Source organism: Echiichthys vipera (genome assembly GCF_963691815.1).
Source record: "Echiichthys vipera genome assembly, chromosome: 14".
Classification (NCBI taxonomy): Eukaryota; Metazoa; Chordata; class Actinopteri; order Perciformes; family Trachinidae; genus Echiichthys; species Echiichthys vipera.
The window spans coordinates 24,859,209-24,882,107 of NC_139839.1; the positions used below are offsets into that span (position 1 = coordinate 24,859,209).

The window sequence follows — 22,899 nt, forward strand, 5'->3', positions numbered from 1 at the left end:
GTTTGTTCAAATTTTTAGTCACTTGTGGCGAATAAGGTGCAAAGACAGATTCAGTGTAATGCCACTTTCAGAAAAATGTGGCAGTCGTAACCATGACTCAAACATAGACGCATTTACATAAAAAAACTATTTTAAAAAATCCAAGATTTAACACTTCTTTTTTTGTTTTGGAAGCTCTTAATCGAACGATCATTTTATTTTCATGTTTTGCAGCTGTGAGCAGCTCCTCCATCTCCTTTCTGCTTTGCTTTGGACAATACTGGATATTAAGAGCACACTCAAATTCAGGTGTGGAGGTCACATGAGTTGAATGAAGATCAACTGTGTGTGCATAATCGTGTTGACACCTTGAATCCATACGTTTTAGGTTAAATACAGGTGGAAGGTTCAACAGCTGTTTTCAATTTCTTAGCAAGAAACTTAATAAAATACTAAATATTGACCTAAAGTGTGCAAATTATCATACAATCAATTATTTATTTTAATTTCATAATCGTTCCTAAAGTGTAATTCTGGCGTGAAATCATCCCAGGCTTTTTCAGCCATTACACTGATCAAATAAGCCACCGCGCCATTTTTTTCATGTATAAACTATTAACGGAGAAATCCCGGACAGTCGCTTACAGCCGGACGTGGCTAACACTGATTAGCTTGGGGCAGTACGGTGAAGGCATTAAAACGTCTTTTTTAACCACTAATACTGCTCAAAATGACAGCAAACCTCTGCCGCAGCATGAGAAGAGTCCCTACACACAAAACAAAGCACCAATGGGCTCCGTCCTTTGGGATTGACTTTATTAATCCACTTGAATGGACTTTACAGGGGCCAGTAGGTAAGTCTTTAAAACAGTCTTTTAATAAACTCTGGGTGCACTAACTACGTTGTTGGTGCTTTGTTTTCTGTGTAGGGACTCTTCTCATGCTGCTGCAGAGGTTTGCTGTTATTTTGAGCAATATTAGTGGTTAAAAAAGACATTTAAATGCCTTCACTGTACTGCCCCGAGCTAATCAGTGTTAGACATCCCGGATTTCCTTCTTTAATAGTTGTTACACGAAAAAAACTCTCATGGTGGCTTATTTGATGTATGTAAGTGCCGAAAAAGACCATGGGATGATTTTGCAATCCAAATTATAAATCCAAGATTCAGTTTTGCAAAATAATAACAAGTGGTTGAATACTTTTCCTGTAATAAATATCTGGATGATCTTAAAAACTGGTTTCACATGCACAAACATATACTTACATTATGCTAGATCAGTCACTGTGAGGTCATTGTAATTTAAGACAAAAACCTCCAAACTAACCGTAAACCGTGATGACTTCCATATTGCCGTGTTATGTCTGAGGTACAGGGAAGAGGAGGAGGACTGAGGTTGTAATGAAGCACAGGGCTCCGTCCACTTTCAGCAGTTTGCATGTTTCCTTTGACATTTTCACTTCATCTGTGGAGGATGAGCCAGGAGGCCCAGGTGCTGAAGACAAATGAACTGTCATCAAGTAGCTGTGGGACAGACCTCAGAGAAATAATACCCCTCCCACACACACACACACACACACACACACACACACACACACACACACACACACACACACACACACACACACACACACACACACACACACACACACACACACACACACACACACACCACCACCACCACCACCGCACATACAAACACAAACAGCATGGTGTAAAGTTGCAGCAGAAAATAAATGAAATGAAAAATGAAAACCTCTCCTCCGCAGTTTGCACTGTTTGACATAGGCACTCTATGGGTAAGGTTGCTTACTTGGTGTGATTATTTTTCCTTAATGTATTTGCCATTTGGAAAAATAATGCTTCTAAAATGTGTTAATAATTGAATATGAAGTTACTGGAGTGATGTTTGTGAGGAGGAATTCTGATGCATTTAGATGAAGCATCTCTTATTCACCCATTCACACACTCACTCATTAATGGCAGTGGGCTTAACCACTGTGAACACTCTAGGGTTCATTGTCTTGCTCAAGGACACTTTGATACATGAACAGGAGGAAGCAGATTCAAACCACCGACCCCCGTCCCATATACTATTTGTTGCATTAACCATTTAGGGGTTATTTATGCCAAAATCTATATGTGTGTGTTTCTGGTGATGTCCTCAATTTTCATTTTTCACCATTATCCCATCAGGCACTTGTACATGTAGGAAGCATCAATCTCTTATGGTCAAACTGCAATAACATCATTTCCTGAGCACACGCTTGGGATAATGTGATAAGTGTGTGTAATTGCATTTCAAGGATGCTTCATAAAAATGGATAATCTGATCAAATGTTGAGTGAATATCTGCCTTTTTGTCCATAATCAAACAGGTTATTTACCTTTTATGCAATCTGTTTACATTTTTGGACATATAATGGAACATCTAAGGTCATTTAAGTTACAGGCTGTATTTGATAATTAACATCATTTCCATCTCAACCATCACATTATGGTCTGCACGATCCACATCCAGTTAAAGTGTAACCAAACCACATGCAATGATTCCAGATTGCTCCTTTATTTGCATTTCAAGTGTTTTATATACTGTGCTGAAATAAAAAGAAACCTTCCCAGAACCCACCTCAGAAAAAAGCCAAAGCCGAAAACATGAACAAGATATTGGCAAACCTAGTTCAGCCTTTAATACTTCAAATGTATGTATAATGTATTTAATAGTTTGTCAGAAAATTTAATTCTGTCGGGTTGTTATGTTGTCTTTTTATTTCCTTTTTCTTAGAACAGCTGAAGAGTGACAGAAACAAGGGGAGAGAGGGGGGATGACACACAGAAAGGGCTGAGCATATATGGGGCGCACACTCAACACAATGAGCTAGAGGTCGCCCCAACTTTGGGTATTTGTTAACAATAAACAGAGCATATATCTTCAGAAAAAAACTTAAAATTCAATTCAGTTGGAAAGTCTTTTTCCTGTCACTTTAGGTCTGCTCTGATTGGTCAGCATTTCCAGGTCTTCCACATCTGTGCTCTGGATGTCTCTGCACCATCATTGCAGCCGGGGAATGACACCCTGCAGCAGCGACACATATAGTTGTGCCCTAATAGCGTATGGAAGTCCTGATGGCTCGTTTAAAGGCACAGTTTCATACTTTTGATGCTTCATGGAGATATCACTTTTCACAATATGAGACCTTTAAACTAATTTACTGAAATATGATACGAAATTTGATGTGAAATAAGAGGTGGTGTGGTGGTTAGCGCTGTCTCCTCACAGCAAGAGGGTTCCTGGTTAAAATCCCGACTGGGGCCCGTCTGTGTGGAGTTTGCATTTTAATTAATTGATGACTCTAAATTGCCCGCAGGCGTGAATGGTTGTTTGTCTCTATAGACTGGTGTCCTGTCCAGGGTGTACCCCGCCTCACGCCCGATTGGCTCCAGCCTCCCCGCGACCCCGGTTGAGGATGGATGGATGATGTGAAATACCACCAATACCAACTGTAATGGAACGTAAAACACCGTAGTACTATGACAAAATTAATGAAAAACAATGAAAATTAATATATAACAAAAACATAGAAATGGGTCAAAATCAGCCACCTTCAACACTTCAACAAAAATAAAATAAAAACCTTCTCAAATATACACCACTGCAGTGGAATCTCTGACTTTGTGTGTCTCTGTACCTGAACACAGCTCATACAGGTAAGGTTTTGGTTATGTCTGTGTATCACTGCCGTTTTGCTGCCATTACAGGCGAGGTGGGTGTAGTCTAGGGTTTTTATGACAGGAGACTTTAGTTCGAGGCTGTTTTGTCCGGCAGATTGTACTGAAAGCTCTTGCCTGTAGCTCTGGCTGTGATGCATGTGATGTAGGGATAAGAGCTGCCCTCCTCCTTGCACCAGTGTTCAGATAGTATCCAGTGTTGCAGCTGTTAAACACTGAGGTCAAGCACATTTCAGGCATTTGTAATAGAACTGTTCAGGGGCTGAGAGAGTTCCAGGTAAAGAGGACAATGTAGGATTGTAGTAAAAGCTTCAAGAAGGCCAGTGTTCTAATCTAATCTGACACACAGAGTGGTGAAAAGTATCCAAGTAAATCTACTCAAATGCTACTTGAGTATTTCCATTTTATGCTACTTTCATACTTCTACTCCATTTCAGTTCAGAGGGAAATCTCATCATTTTACCGCACTATATTTGTTTCACAGCCAAAACTACTGGTAACTTTTCAGATTAAGATTTTTACATTAAGGAACATTTGATATGTTTATACAAAACAAATATTAATTAATGATTAATAATAATGATTAAAACAGTGGTTTCCAACATTTTTGGGTTGAGATTCTTTATAAAAAGGGAGAGTCTATGAGTTGATAGCAGTTTTACCAAAGAAATGTTTCCCCTCCAAACGTTTCAGATGGTTTAATATAAATAAAAGTTTGAGGCCCAAATAAGTCAATATCCTTTATTTCGTAAAACAGTAAATACTTACATTTATGAGGCAAAATCATGTTTTTTCATGTTGTAGTGTTATATTAGTATTAATAATCTAATCAGTCACTTAATTTTTTACTTTAGATCATTCTCTACTTTAGTAGGATTTTAAAAGCAGAAGTTATAGTTTTAAAAACAAGCATTTTTACATAAAGGATGGGCGTACTTCATCGCTGTTGGAGGGCAGATGCCAACAGATGAGGACAGTGGAAAGAGAGAGTGTGGTGTGAGGTGTGAGGTGTAAGGCTCCGTTGTTGGCAGTTGAGGGATCCAGTGTATGTTACAGCCTGTTCAGTCCACGAGACCTAACAACAAATCATTTTAACAGGACTGCTTGTGCCATGGCTACATGTGTTATACATCAAATACTGGCCAGGCATTAAAGTGTTTTAATTATGTTACTACGACATGTTAAGTTATTATATTTTCATAAGAACAGTTACCACTGAATTCATAGTGTAAAAAACCTAAAAAAAAAGAACTTGTGACATTAAGTGCAACAGTTATTTTACTGGCTAAACATTTTAATAGAAGATGGGCATATTATCCGTTTTATTTATGTATCTATTACGTCACACACTCTTATTTCATTATCTTAAGTTATTACATTATGAATTTCTTAAAATCCTTTTGATTTCAACCACGGGCATACGAGATGTCTCTTCATCGGCCAGGCAGGCTGTAATGAAATGAGCACATCACTCTCCAGAGACATTCTTGTGACCGTAATTAGAAAACAGGAGAAACACAGAAATGTGTACAGTGATATGCTTAATGTGAAAATGCATAAAGTGCTGTGTTCAGTATCAGATTAAAGTGACTGGACCTGCTAGAGAGCCTGCTTTAATGGTCTATTTGAAACATTCGTACATTTCCCTTTATGGACAGATTTAACTCATTCTAGTTGGTTCGTCTCTCAGCCCTTGAAGCCTTTTAACAACGTAGAATTAACTTTAAAACATGAAATGGACTGTGTCTTCACTCTCACCTCAATCACATAAAAAGTGTTTTCTCTTCAGGGAGACGTGACCAGTAAACCCACCTACTGCCCCATGAGGAGCAGTGATAAACACGCTCCTGTCTCAGCTTTGTTTGGAACGTGTTGCATCCATCAAATTCAAAAAAAAAATGTTTGCAAAAAAACAATAAGATTTATCAGTTTGAACATTAAATATCTTGTCTGTGTAGTGTATTCAATTGAATGTAGGTTGAAAAGGGTTTGCAAATCATTGTATTCTGTTTTTTTTAAACATTTTACACAACATTTGAATTGGGGTTGTATATACATTGCTGTTTTTTCAGGTTTCTCTTTCAGTAAAAATGGCAGAATTTTACATAAACCTTACTGTTCAATTTTTAAAGGCGCCGTTCGACTTTAGATTTTATTGTATTGTAGATACGAGGTCCCATTAGTGAGTGATGAACTTGTTCTAGACTTTGCAGCAGGTGTTCCTCTCTCCCAGATACTGCTGTATCTTTTTGACAATCAGGATGTTGTAGACCGCTGTGACCAGGTAAGTGAACAGAAGCTGGTTACTTCAAAGACATGAACAACATATTTTGGTCAAAATCTTTATTTTGCTAAAATTAGCAACAGTGTGACAGTGAAACCAGGTTAGCTGTTTTAATGAGGGGTACAAGATGTATTGTTCCCACAAAGTAGTACAGCTGGTTCCCTAATGGTTTGAACAGATGGTCCCGAATCAGCAGGTCGTAATTAAACTCATGTATGTGCCAGTGACCCATCAGTGACGGAGATGTTACAATCACTTCATGTCTTCCAACAAATGAGCCCAACTGCTTCAAATGTATGTCAGGTTAACATAAAGAGGCAAAAATACTCCCGCTTTAAACTAGCAACATATTTAGTGATGTATTAATCAATTAGAAAACCCAGATACAGGCATATATTTACATAGAATCTTCTGTCAGTCTAAATAACTCAGTTATTGGTTCAGTCTGCTGAAAGAGATGATGATTCTGTATTGTGCTCAGTTTGCCCCTAATGCTGCTTAATGACCACCAGGTTCTTCAGCATGTCGAAGGAGTTCCCATCGGGCTCCAGTGAGACCACGCCCTGCTCCTTGTTGTGCACTTGGAGGAAGCCGTTTTGGTCCAGCCCCACCACCTCAGCCTCCAGTCCGTCCTCGCTCCAGAGATGCACCCTAGTCCCGCTGAGGTCAGAGCACAGAGAGCCACTGTCACAGTTCTGTTTCATGGTTCATGAATTTACAAAACACTAAGACTACCCACAAGCTCCATCGCTTCTTTCCTTAACCCTCATAAACAATAGAAGCCAACTTTTATTCCAACCTCTCCGTACTGCTGACTGACGTGTGTCATGTGTTTCACTGCCTTGACTCCATTTCCTACAGACTGCATAATGTTACCACCACTGACTGACTTTTTTTTTCAACTAAATAAATCATTTACAGGTACAAAAGGACAATCACAGCAGGTCTCTTCTCAGTCACTTTCTGAAATTCTCAACTGTGCTTAGAAGTCTCTCCCTCTAAGTGAGTCGTGTCTAGTTGGAAACCCTAGATTTTGGGAACCCTAAACTTGTGAGACACGCTTCCTGACCACCTACACTAACCTTAACCATTCAAGTTCAATACCTAACCTTAACCATCTTGCAAGATTTTAACTAATCTAGGGTTACCATCAAGACACGACCCTCTAGTGTCTGTGTGCAGCTTCGTGCAGAACAATAAAACATCTAATCATCATCTAATGTTAGAACATGTTCTTGTGTAATCAAATCTTCTTAATGCACGGCTTATGGAAATCTAAAACAAAATATGTATATGTGTATGTTTCAGTCATGAATCTGCCAGGAGAGAGTATGTATCTTTGCACACATGTACATTTAACACACGGTTTCCCTCCCAATGGCATGTGTTTCTTTTAGTGTATTTGTATATGCACATTACTTTCTCATATAGTAATCATTTTTAGAAAGCAAGGTATACAGATTTTAAATTTAAGGAAAAGTATCACATCTGTATTTGCATTCAGCAGAGAGTTGAAGGATCGGAATTGGTATAGAATCCGTATTGGAGGGAAACAGTTGCATCTGTATATCCCTTGTATTGATAGCTAAAACCTTATACATGTACCACCTGAATCAAGTTTCTGATTCTAAATGAGAAGTAAAACCTGAGCACGAAACCCAGTGGGGGTGTCAGCAGTGCTCACCTGTGAAGCCATCTCTTGTAGTAGGTGGGCAGGACAGCGTCTGGGCCCCCTTGTTGGAAGCTGCCGATGAGGCCCTCCAGGCAGCTGACGGTCCGAGCGATGAGCTGGGCACAGCTGAGCGGCTGCAGGCTGCAGTTCTGCTGAATGTTGTACTGCTGGATCAGGTCATTGATGCACACTGTTGGGTTGCTGTTCGTCACATTGAATCCACAGCCTGTAGAACAAACAGCACAAGGCTGTATTTGACTGGTGTCTTGCAAAAGACTTATTATTATAGACAGGTGTCAGCACGCTCAAAAACTGATCGCTTAACTGAAGTGACAAGTTACAAGAACACTTAAAAAAAATCACCTCAAAATGACCATTTCTATATTAATAATTCTCCTTGCCTTGAATTTACAAAGTAAACTTTTGTGGCATAACTCCACAGTCAGTGCGTTTACATGCACAGCAGTAACCTCTTTGTATGCTCTTACCCTGGTTAAGTGAATAACCGGGTTATACCAGTTCTCGCCGTATACATAAGCCTTGAAGAATAGGAAAAACGATGGGAATAGCTCGACCTCTGGTACAGTAGGTGGTGCTCTGCCAACGTACAACGGATGGGAATACGGCTTTTTCGTCATCAAAATCACAACAACTTGGAAAGCGGGGACACACGGATAACTTTTCGACAGAATAACGACAGAAATGGGTCTTAGTAGTAACGTTACTTGCCATGGCAATGTCCTCAGTCGGTTTAAAAGTTAAGCTGTTGTTTTTGACCGTGATGCTTCCTGGTTTATTCTATTTCCAATTTCAACCGGGGTAAGGTGTTTAAATGGCGTTTGAGAAACTGGGGTATCGCCTTAACCCGAATATTATCATGTTTTTACACTGCATGTAAACGCAACAAGTGAATGGAGAATCCAAAAGTGAAGTAAATCATTTAAGAACTGAAGAAATAGAGGTCTACGTTTAACAACAGCAAAACTAATGACTTGTTGTCATAAAGTTGTGCTGTTGTTAAACAAGACCCCTACTTCAGTGAATTAAATTTTCTGCATGAACACTCGCATAATAAATATACAAATGGTCATTTTGTGGGTGGAGTATTTAAAGCCTCCAGTCTCATTGGCTGCGATTAAGGAAAGATTGTTACCTATGAGCAGATGAAAGGTTGAACCCATTACAGTGGAAGTCACCAGCACTCCTCCGAGCTTCATCAGGTTACTGTAATAGATGTCATTGGGCCACTTCACCCTAAGGTCTATATCCTGAAGGTTGATATGTTTAAACATCATCAATCATTAGACATTTTCATTCAATACCCATCACACTTTGTAATGTAATATGATATTTTACTACCACAGACAAATAGCTTAATGATGTTTAGGGTGTATCCAGATGTACAGTATACGGGACAAACAGAGGTTGTGTAGTAGGGCTGCCCCCCCAAAAAAAACACCAGTAGCAGACCAAAATTTTATTGGTCGCAGGAAAAAAACACAAAAACATTTGGAGCCGTTTCTTGTCAAAATGAAGTGAAAATCTATGTGACTGAAGGCGGGAGGGCTTTTAATTTGAAGGGCCAGATACAGAAAGTAGTGACACTCACCCACTGTCAGTTTTTTTTTTTTTTTTTTTTTTTAATACGGCAGGTCCCTTGGCTGTACATCCTGGTTAGACAGTTAATGATTAACAGCCAATCATGTCGGGAAAGCCTTCTAATTGCTCTAAATGACGACCACTGGTTGACCAAGAAGATCCTTGGTCTGGGGCAGCCCTAATGTGTAGGCTTATACAGTCTGACAATATCTGAGTGTTGAGGAAGCTGGTGTAGAGAAGTGTACAGGCTAATACCTGGTATCCAGGAAGTGTGCGAACAGCCTCTACCACCGCCAGAGCAGCCAGATGCTGCAGGAATGGAATCCTCTGTCCGAGCCTGGAGCTCAGCTCAACCTGGACCGTCAGAGTGAACATGGCGCAGCCTGGAGGGCTGAGCCAGGCGTTCCTGCCCCGACCTGCAGCAGCAGCAAACACAATTGACGTACAAGAGGACACATGACATACTTCTGACATATGAAGAGGAATAAAACCAAAACCAAAAATGAATGCAGCGAAAACTTTGTAAATACATTTGAGGTATGTGTTATTAGTGTGCATACAGGTTTACAGTGGGCTGGGGCACTGACCTCTGCCCTGGCTTTGTCGAGTAGCCACAGCTATTAAACCCACATCCTTTGGTAAGTGCAGAGTCAGCCTGAAGGGAGACAAGAATGACAAGACATACGGACATGTTAAAACCTTCTTTAAAGGCCCTTAAAGGTGACTGAAGTTAGCCTTACTCTGTGTGCGTGTGCGTGTGCGTGCCATCATGCCAAAATGTGCTCCTGGAGACACATAATGTAGCAGGCACAACCACAGAGGAGGTTTTGAGTATTTTACCAGGTCAGTCTGCCTGTGGCCAGATTTTGTCACGCGATAACACCTCAACTACATAAGAGTACAGTCACAGAAGGTTACAGGTGTGTAGTTAAGATCTAAATGGATTTCGAGTTCAAAGATGGGTGTAGTCCGAGCACGGGCGCCCGTTAGTATGGGGGTAAGAAGGATCACATATCCAAACTCTACATTCAATAATCTCAATTCAGATCTAAAAATCCAAGTCAAGTAAACAAAATCTGGTCCCTCAAATTTCCCTTTCCACAATATCGTGCTCAAAGGCCAGCTATGTGTGTTTAAGTTAGGGTGATGCAATCAGCTAGATCGTTTCTCAAGAGAAAGACTCTAGAGTTCATATGATTAGTTGATTAATCCATTAGTTCATGAATTGACAATTAATCAGCAGATTTTTGGTAATTGACACCACATTTTTCAAAGATGTTGTTTGGACAAAATAAGATACTTGAGGATATAACCATTGTGCTTTAAAAAAACAAAAAATAATTTGTGACGAATAGAGAGGTGAGCCAGAAGGCAAAGCTCTCGATCTTTCGTTTAATCTTGGTTCCTACCCTCACCTATGGTCATGAAAGCTGGGTCGTGACCGAAAGAACGAGGTCGCGGGTACAAGCGGCCGAAATGTGTTTCCTCAGGAGGGGGGCTGGAGTCTCCCTTAGAGAGAGGGAGAGAAGTTCAGCCATCCGTGAGGAACTCAGAGTAGAGCCGCTGCTCCTAAGTGTTGAAAGGAGCCAGTTGAGGTGGTTTGGGCATCTGGTAAGGATGGCCCCATGGCGCCCTAGGGAGGTGTTCCAGGCACGTCCAGCTAGGAGGAGGCCTCGGGGAAGACCCAGGACTAGGTGGAGAGATTAGATCTCCACACTGGCCTGGGAACGCCTCAGGATCCCCCAGTTAGAGCTGGTTAATGTGGCCCGGGAAAGGGAAGTTTGGGGTCCCCTGCTAGAGCTGCTGCCCCCCCCCCCCCCCCCGCCCCACCCCTGGATAAGCGGTTGTAGATGAGATGAGATGAGACAATTAATAAGGAAAATAATCTCCAGATTAATAGATAATGAAAAGACTAATTAGTTGCAGTCATGACATATCAATCTGAACTTTTTCAACCATTAAAAGAGTGAGTGGTGCTTCATGGTTGAGGAAACCCTCTTTGGCTGAGACTATACAGTTGTACAGAATGGCAACTCATGGCATTCATTTTACTTAACAGACCAAACTTGTCAGCTACAGTAGTCGTCAAAGCCAGCGAAGATGGTCACTGAGTAAAACTTTCACCCTCAGTGTTTCTTAATAAAGTTAATACAACTTGTAGTTTAAAGTGCAGTTGTATCGGCGTGATGATCATCCTGCATGGTTGTAATTATTAGCACAGTGTGTCAGTCAGTATTTCATCAATGCTCATTTGAGAGCTGGGGGCTGAGTTACTACCAGAAACCAAAGAGAAAATGTTTGCACATTCTCTCATCTCCAAATGCAATTAAAGCTGATCCAGTGAGCCAAGGCAACTGCCCTCTATTGGCTAGCGAACAAAGATTGTGAAGCTGCTAAAGCAAGCGAGCAGGGCCTTTCTGCTATTGTGATGCAAAGTTGGTCAGTGGTAAATCAGCTTAAGCATGGTCCCAGTGTGAGGGTGCCTCAACTCTGTCCAGATAGAGCTTTGTAACAGACTTCTCTAAGAACTGTTTATCAAAGGGATAGATGGATAGCTCAATCTAGATTCTGAGCTCAGGGAATCTTGATGTGACGGGCTTTTAAACTTTGGACTGCAGACTAAATTAGCAATGACTTAATAAGGCTTTAGGCAGGTTAAGTACAGATGATTGATTATGGAAAACAAGCAGGAGGGTTGAACATTTGTCTAGTCTGTCTTAATAATAATATTCCTACTACTTTACAATGAAAGTGATGGGAGACAAAACCCACAGGCACCATTCTGAAGCTTATAGGCTACAGCCATCCGAGTAAGACCAAACAATCTTCCAAAGCTACAGCTAGAAATGTTTTACTCTCCTCTCAGCAGGGAAACACTCCAAGGAAAAACAAAGAGGGTATTTTATACTAAAATGACCTTAACTTTGGAAGATACCCACTTGATTTGATTAACGTAGACTGCAGAAGCCCATTAGGAAGAGATGTTTTAATGTCCAGTGTGAGGCATGATTACAGCAAGCGAAATCTTTTGAAAAATGTGAAACCATCCTTTAAGATCACCTGTGAAATGGTTATTTCATAACAACACTATTTGCAAATCCTTTAATCTATGCAAATATGTCAACCAGACGTGTATAGCTCAGGGCAAATGAAAACATGTGGGGATGTTCTGAAAAAAACTCACAGCTTCAGGAATTTGTTCAGTGACCTGAAGCTGATTACAGTGGACGTTTTGTGTAGCGCTTCTGCAGCCAAGAAACCGCCAACATGTGCTCACTAATGAAAAAAAAAGATTTTAAAAACAAAACCCTGGGTCTCTGCTGTCAAAAACCCGTCGTCTTTAGCCTCAGATGGAAGGAAGTCATCTTGAAAACTGAATATTAATAGCCTATTACATATGCAACAAACTGGGAAAGACTAGAAGAAAGGGGTATTTTTTCTATGATTGAATTATGTGGCAATTCTTTATAATAGAACATCAAATATTTCAATAAGAATTTATAAACACACAATTGGGCGGAGGTGGAACAGCACTCTCTTTGTGAGATTCGCCATATTAGCTAGAGCATGACCCTGCTGAGGGTGAGGCTGGTTAGGAGGTGGTTAGTCCCTGCTGAGGTTGTAACTGGGGGATGCTGCTGTTTGGCAGGACCACCGGAGAATCAGCCTGATCCGTGACTGACAGGTCTCTGCCAACAATCAACCCCCGTAGAGAGCAAGACTGGGGGCCCAGCTGGCTCTCTTGATTCCTCCAGCTTCAGAAATTAGCTTTATATAAGAATAGCCGGACCTAACAAGACAAGTGAATCCACTGCTGACCACCTCTCCTGATACTGCAGTACTGTCTGCACTGAGGGGGGACACAGGATGGAGCTGGGACTACATTTGGGAGGGCCTGTAGTCACTGGATCACTTTCTAAACTGTCATCTTCCCATCTGATATGATGCTGTCACCAGTAATATCATCAAAAATCATCATCAAAATAACATTATGGATTGTGCACTGGACTTCCTTCATGTGTAAAGCATCTGTCCTGACTCAAACCGCTCTGATGAGATATATTTTATAATCATAGGCTGTATGAAAGAAGTAGAAGTAGCTACTGTGACGTCACCCATTGGTTTGTGAAGTACAGTTTTGAATCCTTGACTTTTGCATTTTGGCAGTCGCCATCTTGGTTTTCTGGAGCTAGGGTTGACGCCCTGAAGCATCCCCGGCTGTATCTGTATCCGGTCTGTAAATGTGACCATAATTTATAAAAAAGAACATGATACTGTATTGAAAACTGTTCACTGAGGCAATAAATCCAGTTAGAAATGGACTTTTTCTCATTGACTTCTATACAATCTGACTTATTTTCACTCCCTTGCTGGAAATTAGAAAGAATGCACGTTTAAGGAAAATTTCCGGCCCCGATGTTGCCACTTAGATATAACACACATTTTTTTCGACTGCCATCCTCCGTAGAGGCTTTATTTTTGTTACAACCAAGTGATATGACGAATGTATGTAGTGCATGGGAACATGAAACACAAGCAGTTTGACAATCATGAAGGTTGGGAACAAGCCTTCAGCTTAGTAAAACTTATATGGTGGAGAATAAAAAAAGGACAACTGTAGAATTATTAACCAAAATATCCACTGCAAACAGCTTACAGATTAACGTCCTGCTTCTGCGTTGACAGTCTGTACTGCACTTGTGTGCACACATCCTATCAGCATTTTAAGCTTGTTAAATGAACAGCTTAGGACCCTCAGTTGTAGTGGTCACTGGTGATTAAGGCAGGTTGCCAGTCAGAGTCAATATGACAAAATATCATTGGAACAGCCAGAAAACCCCTACAAACCCCTTCTACTTGTACAGAACCTGCAAAAAGAGATAAACAAGCAAACAGCAATGTACAATGCTCCACAAAGTGTAATGCAAATAAACCATCATACAATGAAAATACATATTAAGTCCCATTTCACCCAACAAACGAGTCAATTTCCCCAGTTTCAAACAGTCTGCGTCAATATACTTGTGTTTTTCAGTTCAGCGGAGACATGTTGGGTTCCCCTTATGTAAACAGAGGGAGACCTCAGCTCACAAGTAGCAGCTTTGCTACTACTAGAGATCTTGGGCTGTAGTCACAAAACATCCGAAGGCTAGGAAGAGGTCCTGACTTGCTGATTTAGGAGTAACTCTTCTACATTTAGCACTCCCAAGTCACGAAGAGTAAATCAGGAATTACTTAACATGGCTGCTGCAGTCAACCTTCTGGAGAGATTAAATGATAGTGAGCTTTTAAAAAGGATATGGCCTTAATGGAGATTTTTTTACAACAGCGCCACTACCCATTGATTGATTATTACTGATTTATTCACGTATTAATATATCAATTAATTCATTTATAAATTAATACATTTTTTATTGGGTTAAATTGTAACACTTTAACATGCCTTTGTGCTTAAGGTTAGTGTTTATTCTGCCACTTTATTTAATGTAATTACAAATTAATTGTGTATGTTTTGTGTTTGTCCAGATTTTATTTTGAAAGTTAGGCCAGAAAGTTTTGGATTTTAATTATTTCCTGTTACATTAAAATAACTTAGAGGCACACTGAAATTACTTAACAAACAACCACACACACATATACAGTATATAATTAGCTATATGCCGCTCTGTGTAGACGTTTGAGTGTCGCAGTTTTCAGTGCTTGTGCTCGTTGTTGTGCGTAGACGTATTTTTTTTGTTTTCATAAATGGCCACATGCTGTTAGCTGCAGTGGGCTAACTAATGTTATCAGTTGACTTCTCTGTCATGCGCATGCGTAAAAGTAAGAGTCCCGGAACTGCTGGTCTCTGGTACTGCAGCCGAATACTACTCGTGGCATGCTCCGGGGAATAGACGACAGGGACAATGAATGGATGGTTGATGAACAAAGGGAAATCCGGACTGTGTGTGTGTACAGTCACACACAGCATCATGCCCTCCAAAAGGTGTTGTGGCGCCTGGTTGTGCACACACTTAATTTTTAGAAGTAGCCACATGCTTTGCTTTTATTTTCAACATGAACGGCTGAGAAGACTGGCCGAACAGGTTCGACTAAATAAACATCTGTACGATTTTTCATGTAGAGACCACTGGGAGAGTCGGATGGTCTTATATTTGTGGTAAGAGACACCACACTGGAAAAAGAATAGGCATTTTGCCCAAAGTTGTGGAAAACCCTGAGATCGCTTTGTTCAAGCTAAAATACTTAATTACTGACTGTAGTATTAATTGTAGTTAACTGATGTCTATCTTAGTGCCCGTATTCTAGTATTGGTATATGATTGGTTTTAAACAACTAGTCCTACTGTACAGTATGTGTATTATATTACTGCTCTGGTGGGAATATGCTGAGACTATACTGTGAACACTCCAGAGCAGCAGGTCAGAGAACCAAGTCTCCAATCCTTTAAATTGGAAAGTGCCTCATTCAGAAATGAAAATCCTCGGCCAACATGTGAGTCCCAACATGCAAAGTAGCTCAAATTCATTTCTGGAACTCAATTATGAGATCAGTAACAAATCATGCACATCTTCTGTCTTAACACTTTAATGCTCTTACACACTCAATGGGAGCTTGTCAATACGGGAGGAGGAGGAGTGCTGTGGTTATGTGTCTTAATATGTTCCTGTGTACTCAAGTGATCTCTACATAGGCCAGCTCAGGGCTGGAACGACAGGGGCAGTTGCATTCCTCTAGAGAGTTAATCTCATTTTCAAAGCACATGCAATGATTTTACAGGGCCACCACAAGCTCAGCGTAAAAATATAATTCATGTCCATACAGGGATGCAAAGTGAGGATCATAAGCAGTTAATCCACACAATGACAACAAATTAAAGAAAGATATTTCAGATGTGGGAAAGAGGGAAGACTAATAGACCAGTTCAGACCATGTAGTGATAGGTAAAGCCTACAGACCACTGTTCCAAAACACCAAGTGAGCGGGGTGCGCTACAGATGGACACACACTACACCATGACATGAAGGAAACTATTGCACATCCGGTGACACTCCATCAGCACGCACACTGGAAGAGCAGTTGACAGCATGTGGTGGTTGCACATTACAAGATGCAGACTGTTTGTGGGCTGGCTTCACGAACCATGTATTTTTGGATTCTCTATTTACCATCCTCAAACACAAATATGCCTCAATAGCTCGTGAAAAAATGAACAAGAGAAAGAAAGAGGAATTATTATATTATTTTCTCATCCCATAAAACAGCCAAATCAAGAATGAATGTATCCCACCAACAAGCATTGTCTATGCATCTGTGTGCCATTGAGCTCCGTTGTAGTCCAAAAACTATTCAAAACACTGTTGGTCTGGTTGGCACTGTACTTGATTTTGACAACATCCTGCTGCCCCAAAATATTCACTTGAGCACCAAATGTCTTTTTTAATCCGCCACTGAAAATGAAGCTCATGGCAGCAGGAATTCAGAAATGATTGAGAGAAGGACTAAAACTAACACTGTTGACATATTTACAACTCTTCACATTCAGGTACTGTACTGCTAAATGCAGAAATGTACATAGTGGAAAGATCCACGAAAATCGTTGCAAATATGAGCATATAACTCATAGAGGACTCTCTCATGAAGTTGTTGCATTGTTCAGCAGCAGCAGTGAACCTGTTCAAAGGCGATCATGATGAGGCCCTGCCAGATGAACACAAGGTTCTGGCTCGCCCCTCCAGGACAGGGAAAAAAAACAGCCAAGTTGGCTAGTGGCAGCCCACTTTGAGATAACAGCCGCGCTAAAGTGGATCATCTGAAAACTGTAAACTAGAGAATTATGAAACATAGGATGGACTCTTGACATGGACACATTGTGCTTCACCAATGCTTTCCAAACAGCTTACAGCCTGCTTATTCTTTTGACGCTTTGCAATTATGGTTGGGGTTTGATAGCATTAATGTAAATTAGCGACATTTGATATGACCTTCTGCAGACCATGTTTGTCTGGTGAATTTTGACTGGTGAAAGCTCCAGCTAAAAATGAGAAGGTACTGACAATATCTATAAAAGCCTGTACATGATAGCCTACTCTGTCATTAATGTGGCTGCTGAAGAACAGATGCTCCACTTCTGAATACATCTAGTGGACGTATAAACCTGTGACAGAGCTGTAACGGAGCTGGATGCTGTGGATATTAGGTGTTAAGTCACTCACAACATTGTGCAAAAGTTTTTTACTCACATTCGCCCACTGTTATTGTCACTCACAAGTGAAATGCTCATTCAAACTAATGAATGAATACCTCACTACGCAGAACAACTGTGCGCCCAATAATCCATGTAGTACAGAAGGTAAGATAACAAAGAAAAACAAAGGTTCCATAATAATAGCAATTTGTATCATCCACAAAAATACATTTTTGTATTTTACTGTCGTTGTCAGCACCTGGATAGTGCTAATGGTACAGTTAGCACACTATTTATTTTGGAGTTCAGTCAAAGAAGACTAGCTTCTAGAAATATTTTGTTCAAACTTCAACATACCATAACATTACATTAGTGGAGCACCAAACTCCAGCACTGGCAAGCGAGCCAGCCAATCCAGCACACACTGCAACACATTAGGTTGAAGAGAAGAATTCAGTCCATAGCGAGTTTCATTTCAAAAGTCCACAGCGTTGTGGATAACAATGTATCACTGGAACAAGCATCGCAGCGAGTGTTTTCCACTGCAGTATGCTAAAGAATAATCGTTAGAGTAGATGCTTCTTTATATCAACGTTATCAGATGTTTAGCCAGCAACAGACTATATTCGCACTGTAACCACAGCACAGCATCGTGTAGCGCCAACACAACCCTGGAGGTTCCTGCCTTCTTGAAGGAGGACATAAACTCATGCTGGAAACACAAGTGGTTGCTGTGCTTCTCTGGGATTCTGTCCCTCAACCATTCAGAGCAGATGGCTGCCCACCCCGGAGCCTGGTCTGTCTGAGGTTCCTGCCTAAGGAGGGTTTTCATCACTACTGTTACCAAGTCGCTGTAGTGGATGTTGTCAACACAACTTGTTGTTTCCTCATGGGGGAAATGTTGGGTCTCTGTAAATAAAAGAATGTCGTCTAGAACGCATCTATATGGAAAGTGTCCTGAGATAACTTTTGTAAAGATTTGATGCTATAAATACAAGTGAATTGAAAAAAGCCAAACTTGTGCTCCCCGATTAATTGATTCATTCTTTGGGCCGTAAAACATGTGTAAATATCACGGTTTCTCATAGTCCAAGGCAGCTTCTTTAAATATCTTGTTTTCTTTGATTAACAGTCCAAAACCCAAAGAAATTCAGTTTACAATGATAGAAAACAAAGATATGGGCAAATTTGAGAAACTGAAACAAGAGATTTTTTTAATTAAATACTACAGCAACTACAATCATCATCATCATTTGCTCTAGTTGTAGTAAGTAGTAGTGTGAAGCTGTGCAATGGGAAAGAAAGAAAAAGAAAGAAGGTGATCAAAAGCCACCCAGATAGAAAATGTAGACTCTCTGTGATGTTACTCTCACTACTGAGATCCATTTCATCTCCTCAGATCACTCTGTCACCATTGTCATCGACTCATTCCAACAAGACCAGAACAAAGACATACAAAGTAGCATATTTGACAGATCGAGAGAGGAGGCATTGTCCCAAGAGGAAGAGCATGGGCCTCTAAATCCCTGCTCAGGACTCTTTGTTTTAGGGGGCAGCTAAGCCACAGGGGTCACCCTCCCAGATACAGCAGGTCAGGAGGATAAACGCCCACCAGCCGAGTCATCTGGGAGAGGAGAAAAGTGGAGGAGGGCCTGTGATCATAAGCTACGGACATGTCACCGTCTTTCTCACACACAGCAACAAGGCAGGCGAATGACACCAAACAAAAAGAAGAGAGTGGGGGCTTTGCTACCCTTAAAGCAGCCTTCTCACTCGATCAAAGCATCAATCTGTTAGGCCTCCTCAAACAGTCCTGATAAAGACATTTCCAACAGCACCTGTCACTTTGGAGATAAAGGCGAGTCATATTTACAGATGTAAAGATCCTAATGCAGTAAAGATCGAATGTAACAGATTCTACCATTGCATTTTCTACTAAATACATCATCTAACTAATTAAATGGGTGGCTTTGAGGTGGTCAGTTAGATATCCTTTTTCTGAAAGCCATTTATCTCCCAAACCGTTCCCCCCAAAAAACCCTCTCACTTCCCAGATTAAAATATCTCAGATTAAAAGATTATTTCTGCCATCGATGCTCATTTTTGAAACAGGATCTGCCGTGCATAAGCGTGTTTGCATTGATCATTCAGCGGCATCAAAGGGGTGATCAATAAGAGAGGACAAACTAATCTGTAAATGTGATTAATTGAGCTAATCCTGTTTACTGAGGGACAGCAGAAATTATCATTTCCAAATAGCACTATTGAAAGTGATCAATGAGAGAGGGCTGCTCCATTACCACAGGGCAGCTGAGGCACCAATAAATGACCTTGCTCTGCTGACTGCTTGTCTGGTCCAGGGCTGCCTGGTCTGGCAGAGGTTCTGGGCAGCGATACACTGTCATCCATTAGACTGACTACATGTCTTAAAATGTCCAGTTTCTGTGCTTCGGGCCAAAGTAAGTCTCCTTCTATTGAGGTCCTGCAGTTTCCATCACAGCCTCTTACAGCTGCAGAAAACAGGCTTCTCTCTGCTCTGCTAGCATGTAGATGCATTAATACTGACTGCGGATGTAGCCCATTTCATATGAGATGTTCTCAAGGTTATGTTTTATGCCAGACACATTAAAAAAATAATAAATACAGTAAGTACCAACTCTAGAGTTAAATTTCAACATATTTCTTTCATATTTTTCTCAGACTTTTCTAGTGATGACATCTTGTTCCTATATGTTGGCAGTGCCAAAGCACTGACCTACTTTATCATACCTAAATTAAATTCATTTATTCTGCTCACTTCCAGGTTCATACTTGGATTTTGGGTTTCTACTAGAACATGTTGACATGCTTTAATGTTTTTAAAAAAAAACAATTTTTTTCATCCTGTCTGTATAAATATACCTGAATACACCCCCTCTGGAAAAAAGCCCAGTCTGCTCTGATTGGTCAGCATTTCCAGGTCTTCCACATCTGCGCTCTCTGCACCGTCATTGCAGAGAGGGAATGACTGCAACGGCACTGTAGCAACATAGCGTTCTAACTATATATAGTGTAGTTGTGACATCACAACAGTACAGAAGTCCTGACGGCTCGTTTAAGGATTAAGGTTTATACAGCACATCAACCTGCTCTATAATAAAAAAGAAATGGCACTATTATACTTTTTATAATATGGGACCTATAACTTCAAACAGAACAGATTCTATGGCAATCTTTTCCCTCAAAACAAATCTTTGGGTTCAAACAGATAACACTGCTTGCTGACAGGTTGGTGTAGTCTTTGAGAAACTGAAATGAAAACCTGCGTGCTCTGGACCCTGCAGGGACTCCGTGGCCCTTCACCATCACAGGGCTCAAGAGTATAACATACCTTCCACTGGACATAAAAAGTTCAAGTCAAACACTGCGCCATATGTTCCCCAGAATAAGAAATGGGGACGTTTAGGCATCTGCTTACAATCTTTGATAATTGCAGGTGGAGCATGCAAGGTCAATTGGGCCAATTTGATTTTTATGGTTGGACCTATTGCCACAGTTATGAGGAATCCATTTTCTCCGCACCAAACCCCCATGCATGTTCTGTGGTTTGTATTTTTCACAGGAAACAGGACTCTAATTCCATACAGTGTCAGTTTGGATATTGGATTGCTTGTCAAAACAAACAGTGATTGCCAGGTCTTTTGCCCAACAACTGGAACAGCTTTAAGTAGAAGAATCCGTTGTTAGGGTTGTTTTTCTATAGTATGGAGGTGTTACACTGCAGTTACTGTGTTCTGTTTGTGTGACTAAGTCGCAGCAAAGGTGACATTATGACAGTGTTTAAAAAACTGGGTTAATGCCAAAAATACCTTACAAATGTGCAGACTACATGGAAAACAGAATTTGTATGACCACAAGTAGAAGGGAAAATAATCAGAATTGCATTTACATCCATCGCTGCCTCTCTTCCTTTATGCATCGGGGGAAAATAAAGGGGGGAAAAGAATACAAAAGTAAAAGTGGGCCCTTGGGTTTTCATGTCTGAGCCTAAAGCTCTTACAAGAAAAAGTCAACAAGTAGGAAGTGTGTTGCTTCAGGCACAGGGATCAAGTTCAGCAGAGCAGGAAAAGAATCATTATGCTCTCTGGACCAGCCAAGTGGTGTTAGAAAACCCCTGTAGTCTCTTATCCCAGCTTTTTCACAAATAAACACTTCCAAACTAATAACTATCCTTAACCAAACACCAACAGCGTGTTGCTAGCACTCACACACTCACACAAATAGGGCTGAAACTATTGGCTGATAAGTTAGTTGACTGGTAGAAAATCAATCTCCAAATATTCTGATAATTGATTGATTGCCACACATTCTCTGGTTGCAGCTTTATTCATCAGGACTTATCATGGTAAAGTGAATATATTGGATTTAACTGGTAGTGATTTGATGTGTGTTAGAGACACACATCCTGGAGTCTAGAGTTGTGATGGGCTTTTTCATCATTTTTTGATAAGTAAAAAAAAACATTTGATCAAGAAAATGAAATAAAAAAGTAATCATTTTGTTAAGATTGTAAGGCAGGAAACTGTACCTTGTAATTTCTGTGTCATTATATCCATGGAAATAAAGCAAACAGTGGTGTGACTGAAAACCGAATTTTAATCTCTTCTAGATATTCCTTTTTAGTTATTATATAAAGAATAAAATAGCTTGTATGTCTTTAAAAAGGTGGTTGCTAACAAGTGGCTAAATGAGATTACAAACCTCATCACGCAGTAGAGGAGATTTGTTACGGAGGTTTGTTTATAGTCTAAGGTAAGGTTTTTACTTCTAGTGTTCCTATTTAAGCTTCAAAAACTGGTGTTAATTTCTGAAGATTATCTTGCTGAACAAAACATGTAGGTAACACACTTTTGATTACCAAAGAGCGTTTTATCTGCAATAATCCAAAATCGAATGGGAAAATCCCCTTGAGTTTTTGTTGAGGGAACCAGGGCGATGCTAACTTCTGGGTCAGCCTACAAAAATATGTTGCTCCTACAGCACTCTATAACTTTACCTGTTAATTACCTGTGTGCAAAGTATCCACAATATGTAGACATAGTATCAGTGTATATACTGTATAGTATTTGTATTGTCTACTTAATAAATATTGAATTATATGTCATTTTGAATATTGTTTAAACTGACATGAAGGACTGGGTTGTTTTATAATAATAATAATTCAATTCAGTTCAATTCAATTCAATTTTATTATAGTGATGCTTTTTTCATTTTGGATGCCTTGCTTAGATGCCACAATACAAGCAGGTGAAATTAAATAAAACTGTGGCAAAATATTGATTAAATCACAAAACAAAGAATATGTAAATAGGAATTTGAGCAAGCATTCTGTCATGACTTTAGTGACTTTGCAGTTTTTGATTCTTGGTTTCTGTTGATTCAAAAAAGAACTGATGTGTATCTGCAACTTGAC

The 22,899-nt window shown here is 40.2% G+C and overlaps 1 protein-coding gene across 2 annotated transcripts in view; it reads right to left on the reverse strand.

The window, feature by feature from the left end:
- Positions 1–6,131: 6,131 nt before the first annotated feature.
- The window catches only part of hlcs (holocarboxylase synthetase (biotin-(proprionyl-CoA-carboxylase (ATP-hydrolysing)) ligase)), a 41,527-nt gene continuing 24,759 nt past the window's right edge, over positions 6,132–22,899 (reverse strand). For both annotated transcript variants that reach the window (XM_083926436.1, XM_083926435.1), the window contains 5 exons: positions 9,850–9,917; positions 9,518–9,678; positions 8,817–8,931; positions 7,676–7,889; positions 6,132–6,651 (listed from right to left, as the gene is read on the reverse strand). In XM_083926436.1, the coding sequence (XP_083782562.1) occupies positions 6,480–6,651; positions 7,676–7,889; positions 8,817–8,931; positions 9,518–9,678; positions 9,850–9,917 (730 nt within the window). In that variant the 3' untranslated portion in view covers positions 6,132–6,479. The remainder of the gene's footprint in view (positions 6,652–7,675; positions 7,890–8,816; positions 8,932–9,517; positions 9,679–9,849; positions 9,918–22,899) is intronic.